The following is a 17229-nucleotide window of genomic DNA, read 5'->3' on the forward strand; positions in this document are numbered from 1 at the left end:
ACTAAATTTATCCTATCAAATCAAAAAAAAATTTAGAAAAATTGAATAATATTATCCAAGTGTTTAACAAGACAATATCACAACACATAACAAAATAATCCAAAAAGTTTGTACCTATCAATTTGGGACGGGGTGGGTCTAAAAAGTCTAAACTCCCATCCTCGTCCCACCACCTTTGCAAGGCAGGGGAAACCTGTGCGGGAGCAAAGCGGAGAGGGGCGGGGTGAAATTGTTATCCTTATCTACCATGATTGAAATTTGTGATGTGCCTTTGTGTTAGAACCTCTTTCCATTTCTTGTGTGTGCGTGTGTGTATGTGTGTGTGTGTTTCTAAAAAAGAAAAAAAAAAAGAAAAAAGAGCAATAAACCTCTGTGGGTTACACTTAGTTCAACTAGTAAAATATCTTGTTCTTGAATAAAAGATCTGGGGTTCTATCCTTACTTACACAAAAAACTAATTAATATCTTGGTAAGACAATCATCAAACGTCATAGCTAGAATAATTAACTAATCAACCTTGTCTCTCTTCTTTATTATTTAATTTCACTACCTTTTTTTTTTGTTGAAGGAATTCCAAGAGTTTTATTCTTCTTTTTTTTTTTTTTTTGGCGAAGAAGCACATGAATTTTACTTGGGTTTAAATTAAAGAGGAAATTTTGAAAACTTATAAATTTTTATCTAAGAAATTGCATCGAATGCTCTTTTTCATAAAGGGTTAGACTTTTTAGCTTTTAAACATGACCAACAATATATATATATATATCAATAATAGCCTTAATAGGTGATTTTGGTTAGAGATGACAATGGGGCGAGGTGGGGCCGAAAAATGGGGTTTTCGTCCCCGTCCCACATGGTTTTATCTTGCCCCATTCTCGGCTCGCTCCGCATGACGGGAAAAACTTTCTCACCCCATCCCTGCCCATTGGGGCCCTGCGAAGCCTCGCCCCACCTCGTAAAAATTTATTTTTTGTTAATTTGCCCTACAACTAGTACAATTTTTTTAATGAAACCTATTTCATTAATAAAAGTATAGTTAAAATTACAACTAAATTTATCCCATCAAATCAAATCAATTTTTAGAAAAAAAAATTGGATAATATATCCAAGTGTTTAACAAGACAACAAAAAAAAAAAAAAAATCTTATAGTATAACACATAACAAAATAAAGGTAGTGAATCACATTGGGTAGAATAAAATAAACTAATGTTGACATGTTTGTTTAAATAGTAGGGTTTTAGGGTATGAAAAATTTATAATTATAACTCTTAGTAACGCAGGGCGAGGTGGGGATAGGGAGGGGTGGGGCGGGGCGAGGTGGGTCCAAAAAGTCTAAACTCATCCCTGCCTTGCCCCATGGTGCGGGGCTAATATCATGTTTTATCATATTAGAAGCCTTTTTTTAACTTTTCTAAAAAAAGAAGAAGGTTTTCTTTCTTTTCTTTTTTTTTTTTGAGAAGAAAAAAGAAGAAGAAGAAGCCTTCCTTAACTTTTCTTCTTCCCATTATTTCCCACCTTACTATTATATTTCCTCCAACTTTTCTTTTCCCTTTGTTAACTCTTCTTCTCCCCCCACCTTAGCATTACTCTTTCTCCAACCATTCCGCTCCAATTTTTACTCTTCTTCTCCCCCGTCTTCTCTTTCCATAAATTTTCATGTACATCTCTCTCCCATTCATTCAGCATTTTGCTCAGAAAAAAAATGGTTACTCTCTCTCTTTTTTCAAATTTCTTATTATCTAAAATTGTTTTTCCTATCTCTGCAATGGATTTCTTATTTTTAGTTTTATTTTTGGTTGCAACTCTTCTTTTAGTTGAATTGTGTAAGTGCTTTTTGGCAACGCAACCTTGGATTGATACATTTTGATGTTTTTATTTTTTATTTATTTTATGGGAAACATTTTGATGTTTTGATTTCCCACTATAGTTCTTCTCTGTTTTATGACTTTGATTTAAAGTTACTTTTGATTAATATTTAATTGATTTGGTAGTGACTAATAGAGTGATTACATTTAACCATTCTTTAAGCTTATTTATGGATCAATTAATAATAAAGTGACTAAATTTTACATTGCCCTTAAGCTTATTTATATATATATATATATATATGAAGGTCTGTACTAATTTATAGATTTTGTGTCAAAAAATTCCCGTCTCCTCTCTCTTGTGTATTTGTTTCCAATTGAAAAAAAAAAAAAAAAAAATCAAACAAACCTTATAGATTTTGGTCATAAACAGTTGCTGTGAGAGTAGGCAGATAAATGTTGACTAATCCTATATTCCTATTATCACATGTAGTCAATTTGAATAAGTAGAACTTTACCCGATCTACGTGCATGTCCAGTTTTGACTTTATATATACATTTTCAAGTGCATAACTGCATATTCTTATCATATCGTTTGACATAAGACTTTGTTAACTTTAGGTATATTTCTCATTAAAAAAAAAAACCTTATACGTAATATATGGAAATGTAATCCTGATTCGTTTGACATAAGACTTTGTTGACTTATAGGTATTATATGGAAATTTAATCCTAATTTTATTAAGATTACCCAAGGTCTTAAGCTTGATATTATAAAAGCTTAATTATTATATATATATATATATTATAATATAAAATAGAAATTAAACCATTCTTTGAAGCTTATTTATGGATTTCAAATAATTCAGATTAACAAATATTCATATCAAATTATTGATGTAGGGCTATGCTAAAAAATGCACATGAAATTCAAATTATAGACATGAGACATTACAATGAACGTTATTATAATTGGATTATCACATATCACTTAAACCTCTAGTTCTTGTTTATATATTTAGGATTCCTTTATATATTGAGCATAGATGTTTCATCTAGGCTTAAATTTTAAAGAGAAATGAATTGAAAATTGCTGAATATGAAATAAAATTTTTATTAATATTTTTTCCAAGTCAAATTCTGAAAAACTAGAACCAAAAAACTTATAAATTAAGAAGACCCGTGCAATAAGCTAGTTACAAATAAAAGAAAGTGCAATTTCTTATTTTCTTTGTTTTATTTTTATTTTTATTTAATATTTTTGAGTGTGTTTTGGGTGTGGAGGTGAAGTGTTTGAGACCTAGCTAGAGAAATTTGATTTGAGAATTTAGTAAAAGAAATATTATGTATGTCTGCATTTCCATGTTTACTTAAATTGACCAAATTAATTGTACCTTATTATTCCGCATGATCCTAGATTTGACAATTCAAGTAGGAACTATATTTAGCTACAAGAAAAGAAAGAAAGTAAAAAAGCAATAAGGTAAAAAGAAGAAGAGGTTAATTACACATTTTCACTCTAAATTATCACCCTGATTACACTTAATCTTCTGAACTATTGAAACGCATGATTGACATTCCAGAGTTATAACTTTGTTTCAATGTCTCTAATGTGTCTATTTTGATTTTAAGTTTGATGTGATTTAACATTAAAATACTAATCTACCCCTCTCTCCAAAATAATTAGCTAAGGTGGTAAATTGGTGTTTTAAGCTAAATTATTTAGAATAAACCTAATGAACAAAGTTTAGCTTCAAAATTGATTATAACATGTAGGAATGATAGGCCCAGTAGTACATATTGGGCCTAGGGCCCAATACGAAGACACCTAGTTGTCCAAAGACGGGTAAACATTGCTATGGAGGTTAGCATTGATGAATAAAAGAAGGGGTCTGGTAATGATGGTCCGAGGAGGGATGCTTCCTTGGCAAAGCGAAGTAGAGTCAGAAAGTACGGTTTGCCATCCAAAAGAAACGTTCCAGGAGATTTTATTAATAAAGATATACATCATGAGAGTACTAGACAAAGGAGAGTTATGAAATATCTACGAGAAAGCTGTTATCACCGCATTGAATACTTTGTAGCTAACTCTCTATTTGCATTAATGAGGAAGTGATATTTGAACAGTAGTTTTCAGCCATACAGCTACTCCCAAAGACTTTAGGAAGGTGCTGATGGGATATGGATTAACACCAGCAATCTGATCTACATATGGAGGGTAGAGATAAAAGAAGGAAGATAGTATAAAAGAAGGGGAGGACCCTGAAGGAAGAGGATGGGAAAAAAGAGAAAAACACCGTAGAATCAAGAACGATTTTTGTAATCAGTCCCAAAAGGAAATAAAGACAAGAATCAACCTCTTCGGATTGTGTCCGAAGACGATTTTCCTTAGATAAAATCAGTTCATCTTTATTCTAATGTCATTCTGATCCATTATGATTACTGTCTGAACTCATTAAAACCTGGTTTTGTTATCCACTCTCTAAAACTTCATTGTAGTGGGTTCTTTGGGCCTACTCCCTTTCTTCTTTTGGGCTTAGGTACAAATTGTGGCCATACATAGCTTAAGGCAAAAACCTTACTCAATATCTTTTTATTGGAGGTGAATTTTGACAAATTCACCATTAGATTATATCTTCTTCTTTTATCCTCTATGCTTATAAAATTTCTAGAAAATTAAAGATCAATAGTTATGTCATCAATAAATTATTTAAATTGCAAGTTTTAGTAGTTTAAAATTATGCATAAAATATAATAGATCATATAGTAAATAATATCTAATCGATACAAAATTTAATAGGTGTATTACGAGCGTAAAGAACATATAATTACATATAATTCAACAGTTAGATTTTCAAAATATGTAATAATGTTTATTTTATTGAGTAAGGTTGTAGTTTTATGTTACAACCAATGTTGTAGCTAAACTTTATTAAAACAAAAAAACAAACGATGGGATTTAAGTGTAACGTATTTTTAAAATTGGGAGGTCAATCGTGCGTTTCAATATTTTAAGGAATTAAATTGTAATAAGAAGAATAGTTTGGGGTGAATAGGTACAATTTTCACGCAAGAAAACATGTCACAAAAATTGTATTTCACAAAGTTGTTTGATCTTATACAAAAGACGGATCACTCAAAATATTGAAACTATACATTCCCTTGCACGCTTTGGTAGCAAATTGAGATCTGGTTAAGCCTTTGATCGTTTTTTTTCCTAGTAGCCAAAAATTAGTTTCAATTTGGTAGAGGCTGATGTAGGTTATTATTATTATTATTATTATTATTTTTTTATTTATTTTTTAGTGATCGTTGGTTTTGCTTTACCTAATTGACCATTTACCCTAAAATAGGCAAGTTGCTACCAATGCTTACTACCACTAGCCTTATTGCTGAACTGTGGGTTGTCAAGGACGACTTGTTCCTTGTCTAGGATCTAGTCTATTGCAATATGTTCCTTTAAACAGATTCATTACAAGATTTTAAGTTTCTTACTAAAGCCACATCTTTTTCTTCACCTCTAATGCTTTTAATTTCTGATTGCAAGAGTATTCTAGCTAGATCTTGGTAGGTATCTAACTGGAAGCAAATAAGTGTGCCAATGCTTTAGCTTTTTTAGGGAGTCTAGGGTTTAAAGACCCATAAACTGATCTAATGTGTATTATGAAATTCATTTTCCAGTCTTTTAATATATTATCTTTTTATTACCCAAAAAAAATGGAATCGTTGATTTCGTTTTTAAAGTCTGAAAGGATGTTAAATCAACTTTTGAGACATTAAATTGCATCATATAGCTAGGGTCAATTTTCAACACATTACAAAACCAACATAATTTTTTGTGTGTGTGAAGGAGACGCTCTAAATGTTATCCTTCCATTACATGACCACTCTATTTTTTTTTTATAGATAAAATAGGAGAGGATATATTATAGAAACAAAAACCAAATCAAGTTTCATTGCATCAAAAGAGGTGTATTGCCCTCAGGATTATTCATAACAAAAGGAGAACAAAGTCTATCTATACACATTACAGCATGTTGAACAAAAGCTATGCTCTGAGTAATATTCTCTTATTCTTTCTACTTGATCGGTTCCTCTCTATTGATCGGTTCCTCTCTTATTCATTCTAGACCTTTGTTTTTAGTCTTGGAATAGAAATGGAGGTAAAAGTAAAACCCCCTCTTTTTCTACCCTTTTTCTCTGTTTAGTTTTGCTCTTTTCGAATAAACGTATTACTTAGACAGAAAAAAAAGAAAAAGAAAAAGAAAATCAGCTTGGAATGCTTAGTTGGTGCAACATCGATCATTTAATATGATTTATTTTTATGGTATACTCTAAAAGTACAATTGGACAAGACGCAATGCAAGTCTTCAATTACATACCAAATGCAAAAAAGAATTTAGGGAAATAGAGGGGAAATTAAAAAATAAAACCGGAAAAAGGAAAAAGGAAAAGAACAAGCACAAGACAAGAAGGGAAAGAGGGGTCTTAATCTGTCTAATGATATTGTTGACCATTCAATCCACTCAACCAGATCCATCCTCAGGTGGGTAGAGGAAGAGCATTTTGCATCAAAAAGATTTTGGTTATTAGAAAGCTTCTCATTTAGTGGGAGACTGCATTTCAAAGTACACCCATTTTCTCTTTTTCCATTCCCACCACCATATAGCAAGATTTTTCCACTTGGTGGTGGCTAAGACCATAAAAAATAATAAATAAAAACCATGGTCAGGAATAGAGGTAGCATAACTTGACCCTAGTACATGGATATGCTTGCTTGAAATTTTTAGCACTAAGCTCATTGAATTTTGAGTAAATCAAATTGACACTAGGATTTTATCTATGTGACCATCTTTGGTGCAAAGCTTATATGCCTTTGTTGCACAAATGCACTAACTACTGTACGAGTAATTCTTAGATACTCTTGAAACACAAAAAATAATGCTCTCCCTTCTCATATTTTTGCATGCTTTAAGAGTAGATAAGAATTTTGAACAGCATAAAATTTATATTTTAACATCCAAGAATAGTATAGTACTACATTAAATGTGATTAAGGAAAAAGACCAGAACATATTCTCTTGATTCTCGCTTTAATTGTCATATTAAAATTAATGTTTGCAAATGTTGTACTAGACTGATGTTTAAAAAAGAAGAAGCAGTGAGAAAACTATTGGCCACTTTTTGATTAAAGTAGAACAACTTGGACATACAAGGAGCCACCACTAACAATTTGTTTAACCTTCTACCGATTGAGTTTTACTATCAACTAATAAATAAGCTGAACAATTTTTTTTATTTTTTTATTTTCCTTTCTGGAAATGCATCTTTACACGAATATAAAATTGATGTGATATTTGTCATTTACTGAGCTTATGTAATTATTGCTCTTTTTTGCTTCGAATGGATGGCGTTTCAATATTTTAAATATTTTGCAATCCTATGTAGTGATGATGGCTTCATTTGTTCTATTAAACCAATGATATTTTTTCTTGAAATATATGCATATTACCAAATGGAACTTAAGAAATTGACATATATCTGGTAAAGATTCACATCAAACCCATTTCCTTTTCATCCTATTTCACAGTTTAAAAATCACAGATGCTATTGGCCATTCATGTGTGTGATAAAGAAATATTGCGTGGCTGACAATTAACTTAATAATAAAATTTGTTTATGGTAACAAATGGTACAAACCTCATTAACATGTCGTCATGGACTGTAATTAGTACCAAAACATGCCACAGAGAGAAGCAAACTGGTCCAAGAAAATTAAAATAATTTAGGGTCAAGTCCTGTTAATCTATTATATTTTGTCTCATAGAAGTGGTGTTTGAGTCATCAAACTCATATAGCATTTCCTAGTTAAGGATAATACAGAAGAGCTTGCTTTCTGTCCAACCTTCTTCCTCCTCCTATTTCCCTACGTCACCTGGTGCTATAGGCTGAGCCTTTTTAAGTGAAAACCCATCTAACATGGACCTGGCTTGGAAATAAAACTCCAATATTATAGATTGACTTCTTGAACTCCATTACTCTCTTTGCCAAAACATTCTTCCATTTAAATAATTACTGTCCACAATGCGAACAGCCTCTTTCTCTCTCTGATGTAAGCATATATTTGATCTCATAATGATTATCCACAATCACAAATTGCTCCCCCCCATATATGTGCATCATGGCATGCATGGACACATGTAAACATTGCATGACTAAATGGATCAAGCATGACTCATCCGGATGGAGTTGGGTGCACAACTATGGCTCATTTGGATCCCTTTCTCCTGCAGGCCTGGGCTCAGCGGATAAAGTGTCACTATGGTCAAGTGGAAGACGCCAACTCAAATTGCCCCTCTCTACCCATTTTCTTCTCAGCCCCCCCACCCCCCCCAAAAAAAAAAAAAAAAAAAAAGATCAAGCATGAGTAAGAACATACAAGAATTTGTATAATAGCTCATTATCATACAATACATCCATCAATGTAATGGTAATGCCACATGTGAAAGTAAAAACATGGTCTGCACGATGTTCCATTGGTCTGAGCTTTAAGAAACTTCCTCAGTGTTATTAGGAGTGGGGGCCATTTCAACCTTTTCCCATCCTATAAAACACCTCTACTCCTCACGCTTCCCTCCTCCTAACACCAACAATATCTAATTCACCTTCCCTTCCAAAAGGACCAAGACCCTTCAATTCTTTAACTCAATAGGTTTCACCAGGCATGCAGCCTAGTGAGGTTACAGCACTCCATTATCTAGCCTCTTCAAATAACCCATCTCCATACCCAGCTAACTTTGACATGACTCAGCATACAGCATCCGCATTTCAATTTAACCAGTTCCCTAATCCATTATACAATTTCCAGCTCCCACCTCAATTTCAAGACTTAAATCCACATTCCTCGTCTTTCAGCAGTAATTCAACTTCTGATGAAGCTGATGAGCAACAATTAAGCCTTATCAATGAGAGAAAACAGAGAAGGATGATATCTAATAGAGAGTCTGCCCGCCGTTCACGTATGCGCAAGCAGAAGCACCTAGATGAGCTGTGGTCACAGGTGGTTTGGCTCCGGAATGAGAACCACCAGCTCATAGATAAGCTGAACCATGTTTCAGAGTCCCATGACAAGGTGGTTCAAGAAAATGCTCAGCTGAAGGAGGAAGCTTCAGAACTTCGTCAAATGCTTACTGATATGCAACTTAGTAGCCCTTTCCCTGCTTTAAGAGACCTGGATGATGTTCCCTGCAACACAGCTTATCTCAGAGCTGAGTCCTCAAACCAGTCTGCCACTAGTTCTATGGATCTGCTTGGCTAAGATGGAGGTCAAAGTTATTATATTATCCTCTTTCTAGTTTTGGTTCTTCTGTTTCTAAAGAAGTCAACCAGTTTTTGACTTAAAATTTAGCCAGTATGAGATAAGAAAATTTGAAATAACAAGATTTGAGCATTTTACTTGAATATCACATATTTATCTATAAATAGTGCAGATCTATTGAGTTTCCTTTTATAATAAACAAGACTGAGTTTTATATCATAATGTAAACAGTAAACGTTAAAATGGCTTGTAGAGTCAAAATTTGAGCATTTTGTTGGCACGCACCACCTGTTTGGAGTCCACCAAAGACTTCATCATGATCCTTTTGCCCAAAAATATTTTCAGAAACATTAAATATGGAGTGTGCGATGTGCCTTCCACCAAAATTGACAGGTTGAGGATTCAAATCTGGGAATTAGCTTAAAAAAGAAAGGTGCAACACCACCTTTAATCATTCTCCTAGACCTTGCAAATAGTGAAAGCTTTGTACAATAGATACAACCTTCATTGAATATGGAGTGATCAACTGAAACAAGAACAAATAAGATGAATACTCCTAGGGTTGTAAATGAATCAAGCCGATCATGAACAACTTGGGCTTGACTTAATAAAAAGCTTGTTCATGTTTGTTTGTTTGTTTATAAATAAGCTAAGCTTGAGCCTTAGTTTTAGGCTCGTTTAATAAATAAGCCAAGCCCAAACAAAAAAATTTGTTCACGAACAAGTTTGTGAGCTATTAGGCTTGATACACAACAATTCAAGCATAAACTTATATATAAGTTTATATGTATTAGTTAAATGTACTCATTACACGTGTCTTAATAATGACATGACCAACATGAGACCACTACCTGTATTACCTTAATTTTTTCCTTCCCTTTAAACTGATCAAGAACCACTTTAGACTATAGTTACATCTAAAAATAAATAAATAATTAAGTAGGCCACATATGATCCTTTCCTATCAACCATCTAAAGAAAAGTTATGAAAGATGTTAGTATTTTCTCACTCATAATAGTTACAAATAAGATTTTTTTTAGTCCTTCACCATCTAACGTGAATATAAAAATTGTAGTTTGAACAATTGTTAAAGCTGTAGACAAGCAATGATGAATAAATGAATTTAATTATATAAATTATTACTTTGAATAATAGCTAATAATAAGTAAGACTAGATGTATGATAAAATAACTATACTATTTTCTTTTTTCTTAATTTTAGAGATTTAAGCATCTAATAATGTAAGTTTTTTAGATCTCAAGCTCAAAAACTTGACTTGAGCTTGAGTTTGAGCTTGATATTAAGCTTGAGTTTGGCTTGACTAATTAATCAAGCTAAGCCAAGCCAAGCTTAAGCTTTTTGGCTTTTCCATGAGCTCGAGCTCAAGCTCAAACACTATTTTTAGGCTTGTCAAAAGCTCAAGCCAAGCTCAAGCTTTTAATTTTTCTTGACGAGACAAGCTTGAACATGCACTACTCGACAAAACTTAGCTCGTTTACAGCTATAAATACTGCAGCAAGCCTGTGAAAAAGAATTGAGTAAAATAAAAATTCTATGCATATATTGTGAGAAATTTAGAATTAATTATTTCAGGTGTACTAGAGTAGTGGAAGGATTGAATGGCTTTGGGTGGTGGGGAGTTGGACATGACACAAAAATAAAGGTGGTGGAGTGGATTGGTAAATAAAACAAAAATTACCATAAAAAGAAATAATGTGTAAAAGTTTATCCACTAAAATCCAAATGCTCTTTGTTACTTTTCGAAAGCAACCTTGACTGAATATAATTGGAAATTACTTTTCACTTTTGCAATTGATTCTCTGAATCGGGTTGGGTCCGGCATAGCTGTGTTTTGGTAACTGATCATAAACAGTGTCTATCTCTCTCTCCTGCAACTTATTATTTTCTAGCAATACCTACAAAACTAAAAGCCTCAATATTTTGTTTATTTTACATCATTTCTCTATCATAAACAGCAATTCATCTATATAATTCATTTCCCTATCTTATGTAATGCGTTATTTAAGATCTGATAATGATTACATAACTCTTAAACTCTTAGACCAACTCCAATCCAAACACAGTCAAGAGGCATCAGAATCTAATTAGATTCTAGCATGGCTTAAAAGGATGCTAGACATAGTAGTCATGGTTCCAATACCATAACTGATTTATACCAAAGAAAAAGTATACAGCATATTTGCATATCAGGTATACAACAAGAGAAAGGAAAGCTAGGACCTACCAACTCATTTCCAACCAAAAAAATTCCTGAAAGCAAAAAAGTGGGGGGAGGCTCTATCAGACAACACCAATCTTAAAAGCCTCTACTAATATTCAAAACCTATATGCCAAATCAAGCACATCTACACTCAGAAAAAGCCCTGCACTGGATACAATTTTCCTTGTTCATATATTATCCTTTTGGCTAGATCTACATACCACTTACTCAACAATCAGCTGTGAGAATTTCATCCAACATTCATTCCAACAGAAGAAACCGCAATTGGAGGACCATGAAGCATGATATAAAGCTGTCCATCCAACTCCCAGTTACTGCACTGATCCCACAGACTAGGATTTAATTACATTTTTCTTCCCTTCCTACAATGTTTGACTGAATTTTTTCCCTTGTGAACTTATACACAACACTGGTATAAAAATATAATCTTTGTGGCTTATTCTCACAATAAACCATGCCAGAAAGATTCTTCAAGGCCAATTCAGCAGCAATGGTAAACTAGACATGAAGTCTTCAAGGCCACTAAGTGGTTTAAAACTCTTGTCACCCTCGTTCCATATGGACCATTAAAATTTATGAGACTAATCAACTGCAGAGAGTTCTATATTTACACTTCAACTCCTTCCCCACAAACCATTCCTCATTGGAAGGGCCTTATTTATGGAATGCAGCACAAATCACTTTTCTTATGTTTTTCAATGCATTTCAAGTTCACAAAATGAAAAAAAATTTTAAATAATAAATTTTTTTTTGAGAAAAGACTACTTCATGAGCAAAGAGGAGCTAAAAGAATTACAAGGAAAAGGATTGTGTAAAAAAGACAATCAGTCAACAAAAGTAGCAATAGAACCACAATGAGTAAAGCCCCGCGCATGAGACCAATCAAAAAAAGAGAAAGCAAAAGTTGGTAACCCCATACACTCCACATCTTCAAATGTATGTGGATTACCTTCCCTCCAAAAAGTCCTCATCAAACACAAAGGAACCATATTCCAAATAGCTGAAAAAATGCTTACCTACCCAATTCCTCCAATTAAACATGACATCCATCACCTTCCCCAATAAGACCCAATGAATATCAAAACATCTAAACACAAAGCTCCACAGATTATATGTATCCATATAATGAATCATAAGGTGGTCCACCATCTCCTCACTACACCAACACATCCAACATCACCCTACTAAAGTGTAACCTCTCTTAATGAAATTATCACAAGTAAGAATCTTCCCCCATGCCGTTGTCCAGAAAAAAAAGAAGACCCTCTGTTGTGCTCTCACACCCTAAATGCCTTTCCAATGGAACCAAAAAGCATTGGAGCCCCTTAAAACATTATAGAAAGAATGAATATCAAAATCCTCATCCTTTAAAGTTTCCACCTTACCTGAGCACCACCCTTGCTAATGGGAATGTGAGACTCTAGAAGTTGGAGGAATGAGGACAACAAATCTATCTCCCGATTATTAAAAGACTGAACAAATCTGACATCCCAGCTTCTCATCACCCCCATAGCTTGCCTCACCAACAAAGACGCCACTAGAGCTTCAAAACTAGAGGAATTATCATATGCATCTTTAAGGGTTGTTCACCACACCAACAGTCATGACAAAAACAAACCTGGTCACCAAAAACTACTACAAATTGAATGTTCTGAAAAAACTTATCGCAACCCATATTAACACTCCTACATACACCACACCTATAAGAGCCACTAATCGGTTTTTTGTGGTCCAACCACCCCACACCTCTCCAAAATTTTCAGCTATTACATGCCTCCATAACTGTGTCTCCTCTACACCAAACCTCCACAACCACTCCCTAACAATGCTTGATTAAAAGTTGCAAGCTTCCTAATCCCCAACCCCCCATCAGCAATAAGAGTGCAAAACTTATCCTAAACCAACAATGATGTTTAAAATTCTCCCCTAAACCACCCCACAAGAAATTCCTGTGTTACCTCCTATGAAGCATGGGTATGGTACGGTACGATACAGATACAACAGTACGACAATTCATGAAAAACTAGGTTACAATACAGTGGGAATACTTGTATTAATTAATTATTAAATATATTTATATTTATATTTATGTTTTTTGTATATTATTTAGAATTTGTTTTCATATATTGTTAAGCATATATCAATTAAGAGCAATAGTGGCTAATAAAGTGAATCCATGGCCATTAAATGATGTTTAGAATATAACAAAGATCCAAAAGAGCAAACAAAAGAAAACTAGACAAGAATTCAACATTAAAACCAATATATAAAAAATATAAGTAAAAATCCTCACAGGTTTGGCCTATCTCTCATGATAGAAGGGTTGGGTTACGACCGTATCACTAGCATATCCCAGATGTATTGACACATTTAAAAAAAAAAAAAAAAAATTGGGACACACATGCAAGAGTATCCCAGAGGTATCGAATATGGATACTAGTACTTGAACAAAAATGGAGTATTTGTGCTTCCTAGGTTACCACACTCGTGGGGATGGTAAATTAGGAAAGGTAATACATAGATAAACTCAAAAATGTACTCTTAAAAAAGGTCAACCAAACCTCTTTTGGTAGGTAAAGCCTTTTTGAAGCTGCTAACCTATGCCCATACTTCCCCAATATGGGGTTCCAAACTGATTTAGACTTAAAAGAAGCTCTGAGTGGCATCCCAAGATAAGTCACTGGAAGTCTCCCTACCCTGCAACACAATAAATTAGCAAGAGCGGTCATATTTTCCACCACTCCTATTGGACCATCCCACTCTTGCTCAAATTAACCTTCACGCTAGCCACCACCTCAAAACAAGTCATCAACAATTGAATGTAGAGATTTTTTTTGGTACTAGCATCATAGAACAAGATTGTATCATTCACATATAATAGGTGAGAAACACATAAAACATCAACATCCCCAATACTGGTTGTAAAATCCTTAATAAGGCCAACATCCTCCATCCTGTTAAGCATCTCCATAACTAGTAGGAAAAGTAACAGAGATAAGGGATCAACATCCCCATTACCTGCCCTAAAAACCTTAATAAGGCCAACATGCTCCATTCTCCTAAACATCCTACTCAGCACCTCCATAACTAAAGGAATAGTAACAAAAATACAGGATCTCCTCGGTGAAAACTCCTCAAACTGCCAAAAAGTCCTGCAGGAGAACCTTCACCAATACCAACAGTGGAAATGCACATACGGATCCACCCTCTCAATTTACTACCAAATCACATCCTCTCCGATAAATACTAGAGCTCCTAATTAACATGATCATAGGTTTTTTCAACATCCAACTTGCAAATGATTCCTAAAAGATAACTTTTCGGCCTACTATCCACATATTCATTTGCAATAAGCACAGAGTCCATAATTTGCCTTCCTCCCACAAATGCATTCTGAGACTTGGAAATACGTGTGTCCAACAACCTTTCAACCCATTCATCAACACCTTAGCAAGGATCTTATATACAATCTCAACTAGGCTAACAGGCCAAAAAGTCTCTTATATTGAAAGCATTATTTTTATTAGGGACTAATGCTATAAAGGATGCATCAAACTTACCATGCTCATAGAGTTCCTCAAAGAACGCCAACACATCCACTTCTACCACCCTCCAACAATGCTAGAAAAAATTCATAGTAAACCCATCATGCCATGGTGCTTTATCCCCCTCAAGGTCCCTCACTAGCAAAATTTCTTCCTTCTCAAACCTCCTTTCAAGCAAACTTCCCTCAACCTCCTCAATAGTATAAAAATCTAGTCCATCAATGGTAGGTTTCTATCCTTCTATTTCTTGATACAAGCATGTTGAAATTCATCACTTGATCCCTCACCTATGAATACTCAAAAGCCGACCCACTTACCTCCAGGAACCCCAAATGATTATAACTTCTATGAGAGTTCGGCATCTGATGGAAAAACCTTGTATTATTGTCCTCTTCCTTGAGCCAAAGGACTCTTGATTTTTGTTGCCAAGAAATCTCTTCCATAGTAATGAGTCGCTCCAACTCGGACTTCATTTCCTCTCTCTTACTCCTTTCTTCATTAGTATGCCCCTGGGCACCTTCCTTTTCATCTAACCTTGAAACCTCACCCATCAAGTTCCTTTTATTGACTCCAAGGTTCCCAAATTTCATCTCCCCCCCCCCCCCAAACTACACAGTCAAAACAAACTTGCCACTAAAATGAATTAGTGAAGAAGAGAGAGTACACTCAAAGGCTAGATAAATTATTTTGAGTGAGAGAAAGCACCTCCTCCCCATCAATAACCATAGCTTCCATTCCTTAACAATCTACTTCAAACAACTCACTACTAAAGTCTGGAAAGGAAAAATTCAATTTACAACTCACAACACTATAAACAATCAACCCAATTACACTCAACCCCCTGAATTATCAAATGCACAATCAACTTTTAAAAATATGTTACACTCACCTCCTATTGTCTGTTTTTAAAAATATGTAACACTCACCCCCCTATTGTCTGTTTTTAAAAATGTGTTACACTCACCCCCTATCGTCTGTTTTTAAAAATATATTACACTCACCCTTATTGTCTGTTTTCTAAAATATGTTACACTCACCACCTATTGTCTGTTTTTTAAAATATGTTACACTCACCCCCTATTATCTGTTTGCTGATAAGTTTGACGGAATTTAGCATTGAAAGACCAATTTACTCATCTATCATTTGTTTTGGAGATGGGTAAATTGGTTTTTCAATGCTAAATTTTATCATACTAACACCAAAATAGACAGCAGGAGGGACATTAAAACAAAGTGATAACTTTGGGGGCTCACTCAATCATGTGCTTCAATAGTTTTGAGGGTTAAGTGTAAACAGGGTGTGGAAAGGAGAAATTTGCCCTTGAATTAATATAGTAATAAATAATAATAATAATAATAATAACAGAAAAAAGTATGAGGTAGAAACTTCAAAGAAATTACATTTTCTGCAATGACCATTATAAAAGTTGTCCAGGATCACCCAAAAGTTACAAATTTACTTGCATTGCTAGCAAACACACTATAAAGAAGAACATACCACATATTTTCAACACCAGCTTGAAGCCAAATTTTTTAGATGCTCTGTCAACATTTCAGTTTTTCTATTTAGGGGAAAAAGTCAACACATATGAAGATTAGATGCATATAATTACTAGAATGGGACAATATAGTTACAGTTTTTTTCATAACTTTCGGTAAGTTTGCTCTCTGATTGCAGAGACAACATCCGTGTATAGTAAAACAAGAAAATTCCTTCAGCTGCTCGAATCACAACAAAATAGACAAATTAAAAGGGCATCTCAGGGTAGAACAGCTTACAATAGGCCCAACACTGGATTCATGCTAATTGCCACATCGAGATTGAAACATGACATCCTTTACTCTAGTGACTTATACTTGGAAGGCGTCATTTACCTAGTTACCTTCTATGCAAGAAATCATCAAAATTAAAATCAATTAAAATATAAACGAATATAATAAAGAGGAGTGATACCAACACAACCCATAAGTACAAAAGTTATGCTGCATGAACACTCTAGATAGGACCTAAGACGGATGTTTGTTGGAAAATTATTTGTATCCTAATTGGTTAAGCTTTGAAAATAAAGCTCCAAATAAAACAAAATTAATTAGATTAGCCCTTTTAATTTTTTAATTTTATATAATTATATATATATATATATTTTAACTTTGAAAACTAGTAATGCATTTGATCGGTCATCACATCTGTATCCTGTTTCTGCATTCTATTTATTGTATATTCTTCGTTCCTTCTCTGTTTCCAAATTGTCCCTACTCTATCCTAGAGGCAAAGATTCAAGTAAAATACCTTAACTCTCATTAACTTGACACTAGGGTAA

The 17229-nt window shown here is 33.9% G+C and overlaps 1 protein-coding gene across 1 annotated transcript; it reads left to right on the plus strand.

The window, feature by feature from the left end:
• The first annotated feature begins 8445 nt into the window (after positions 1–8445).
• Positions 8446–9284, plus strand: LOC142640479 (basic leucine zipper 43-like). Its single transcript, XM_075814604.1, has one exon. The coding sequence runs from the start codon at positions 8527–8529 to the stop codon at positions 9118–9120; it is 594 nt and encodes a 197-aa protein (XP_075670719.1). The 5' UTR covers positions 8446–8526; the 3' UTR covers positions 9121–9284.
• Positions 9285–17229: the final 7945 nt, after the last annotated feature.

This window comes from Castanea sativa, chromosome 1, assembly GCF_040712315.1.
Source record: "Castanea sativa cultivar Marrone di Chiusa Pesio chromosome 1, ASM4071231v1".
NCBI classification, from domain to species: domain Eukaryota; kingdom Viridiplantae; phylum Streptophyta; class Magnoliopsida; order Fagales; family Fagaceae; genus Castanea; species Castanea sativa.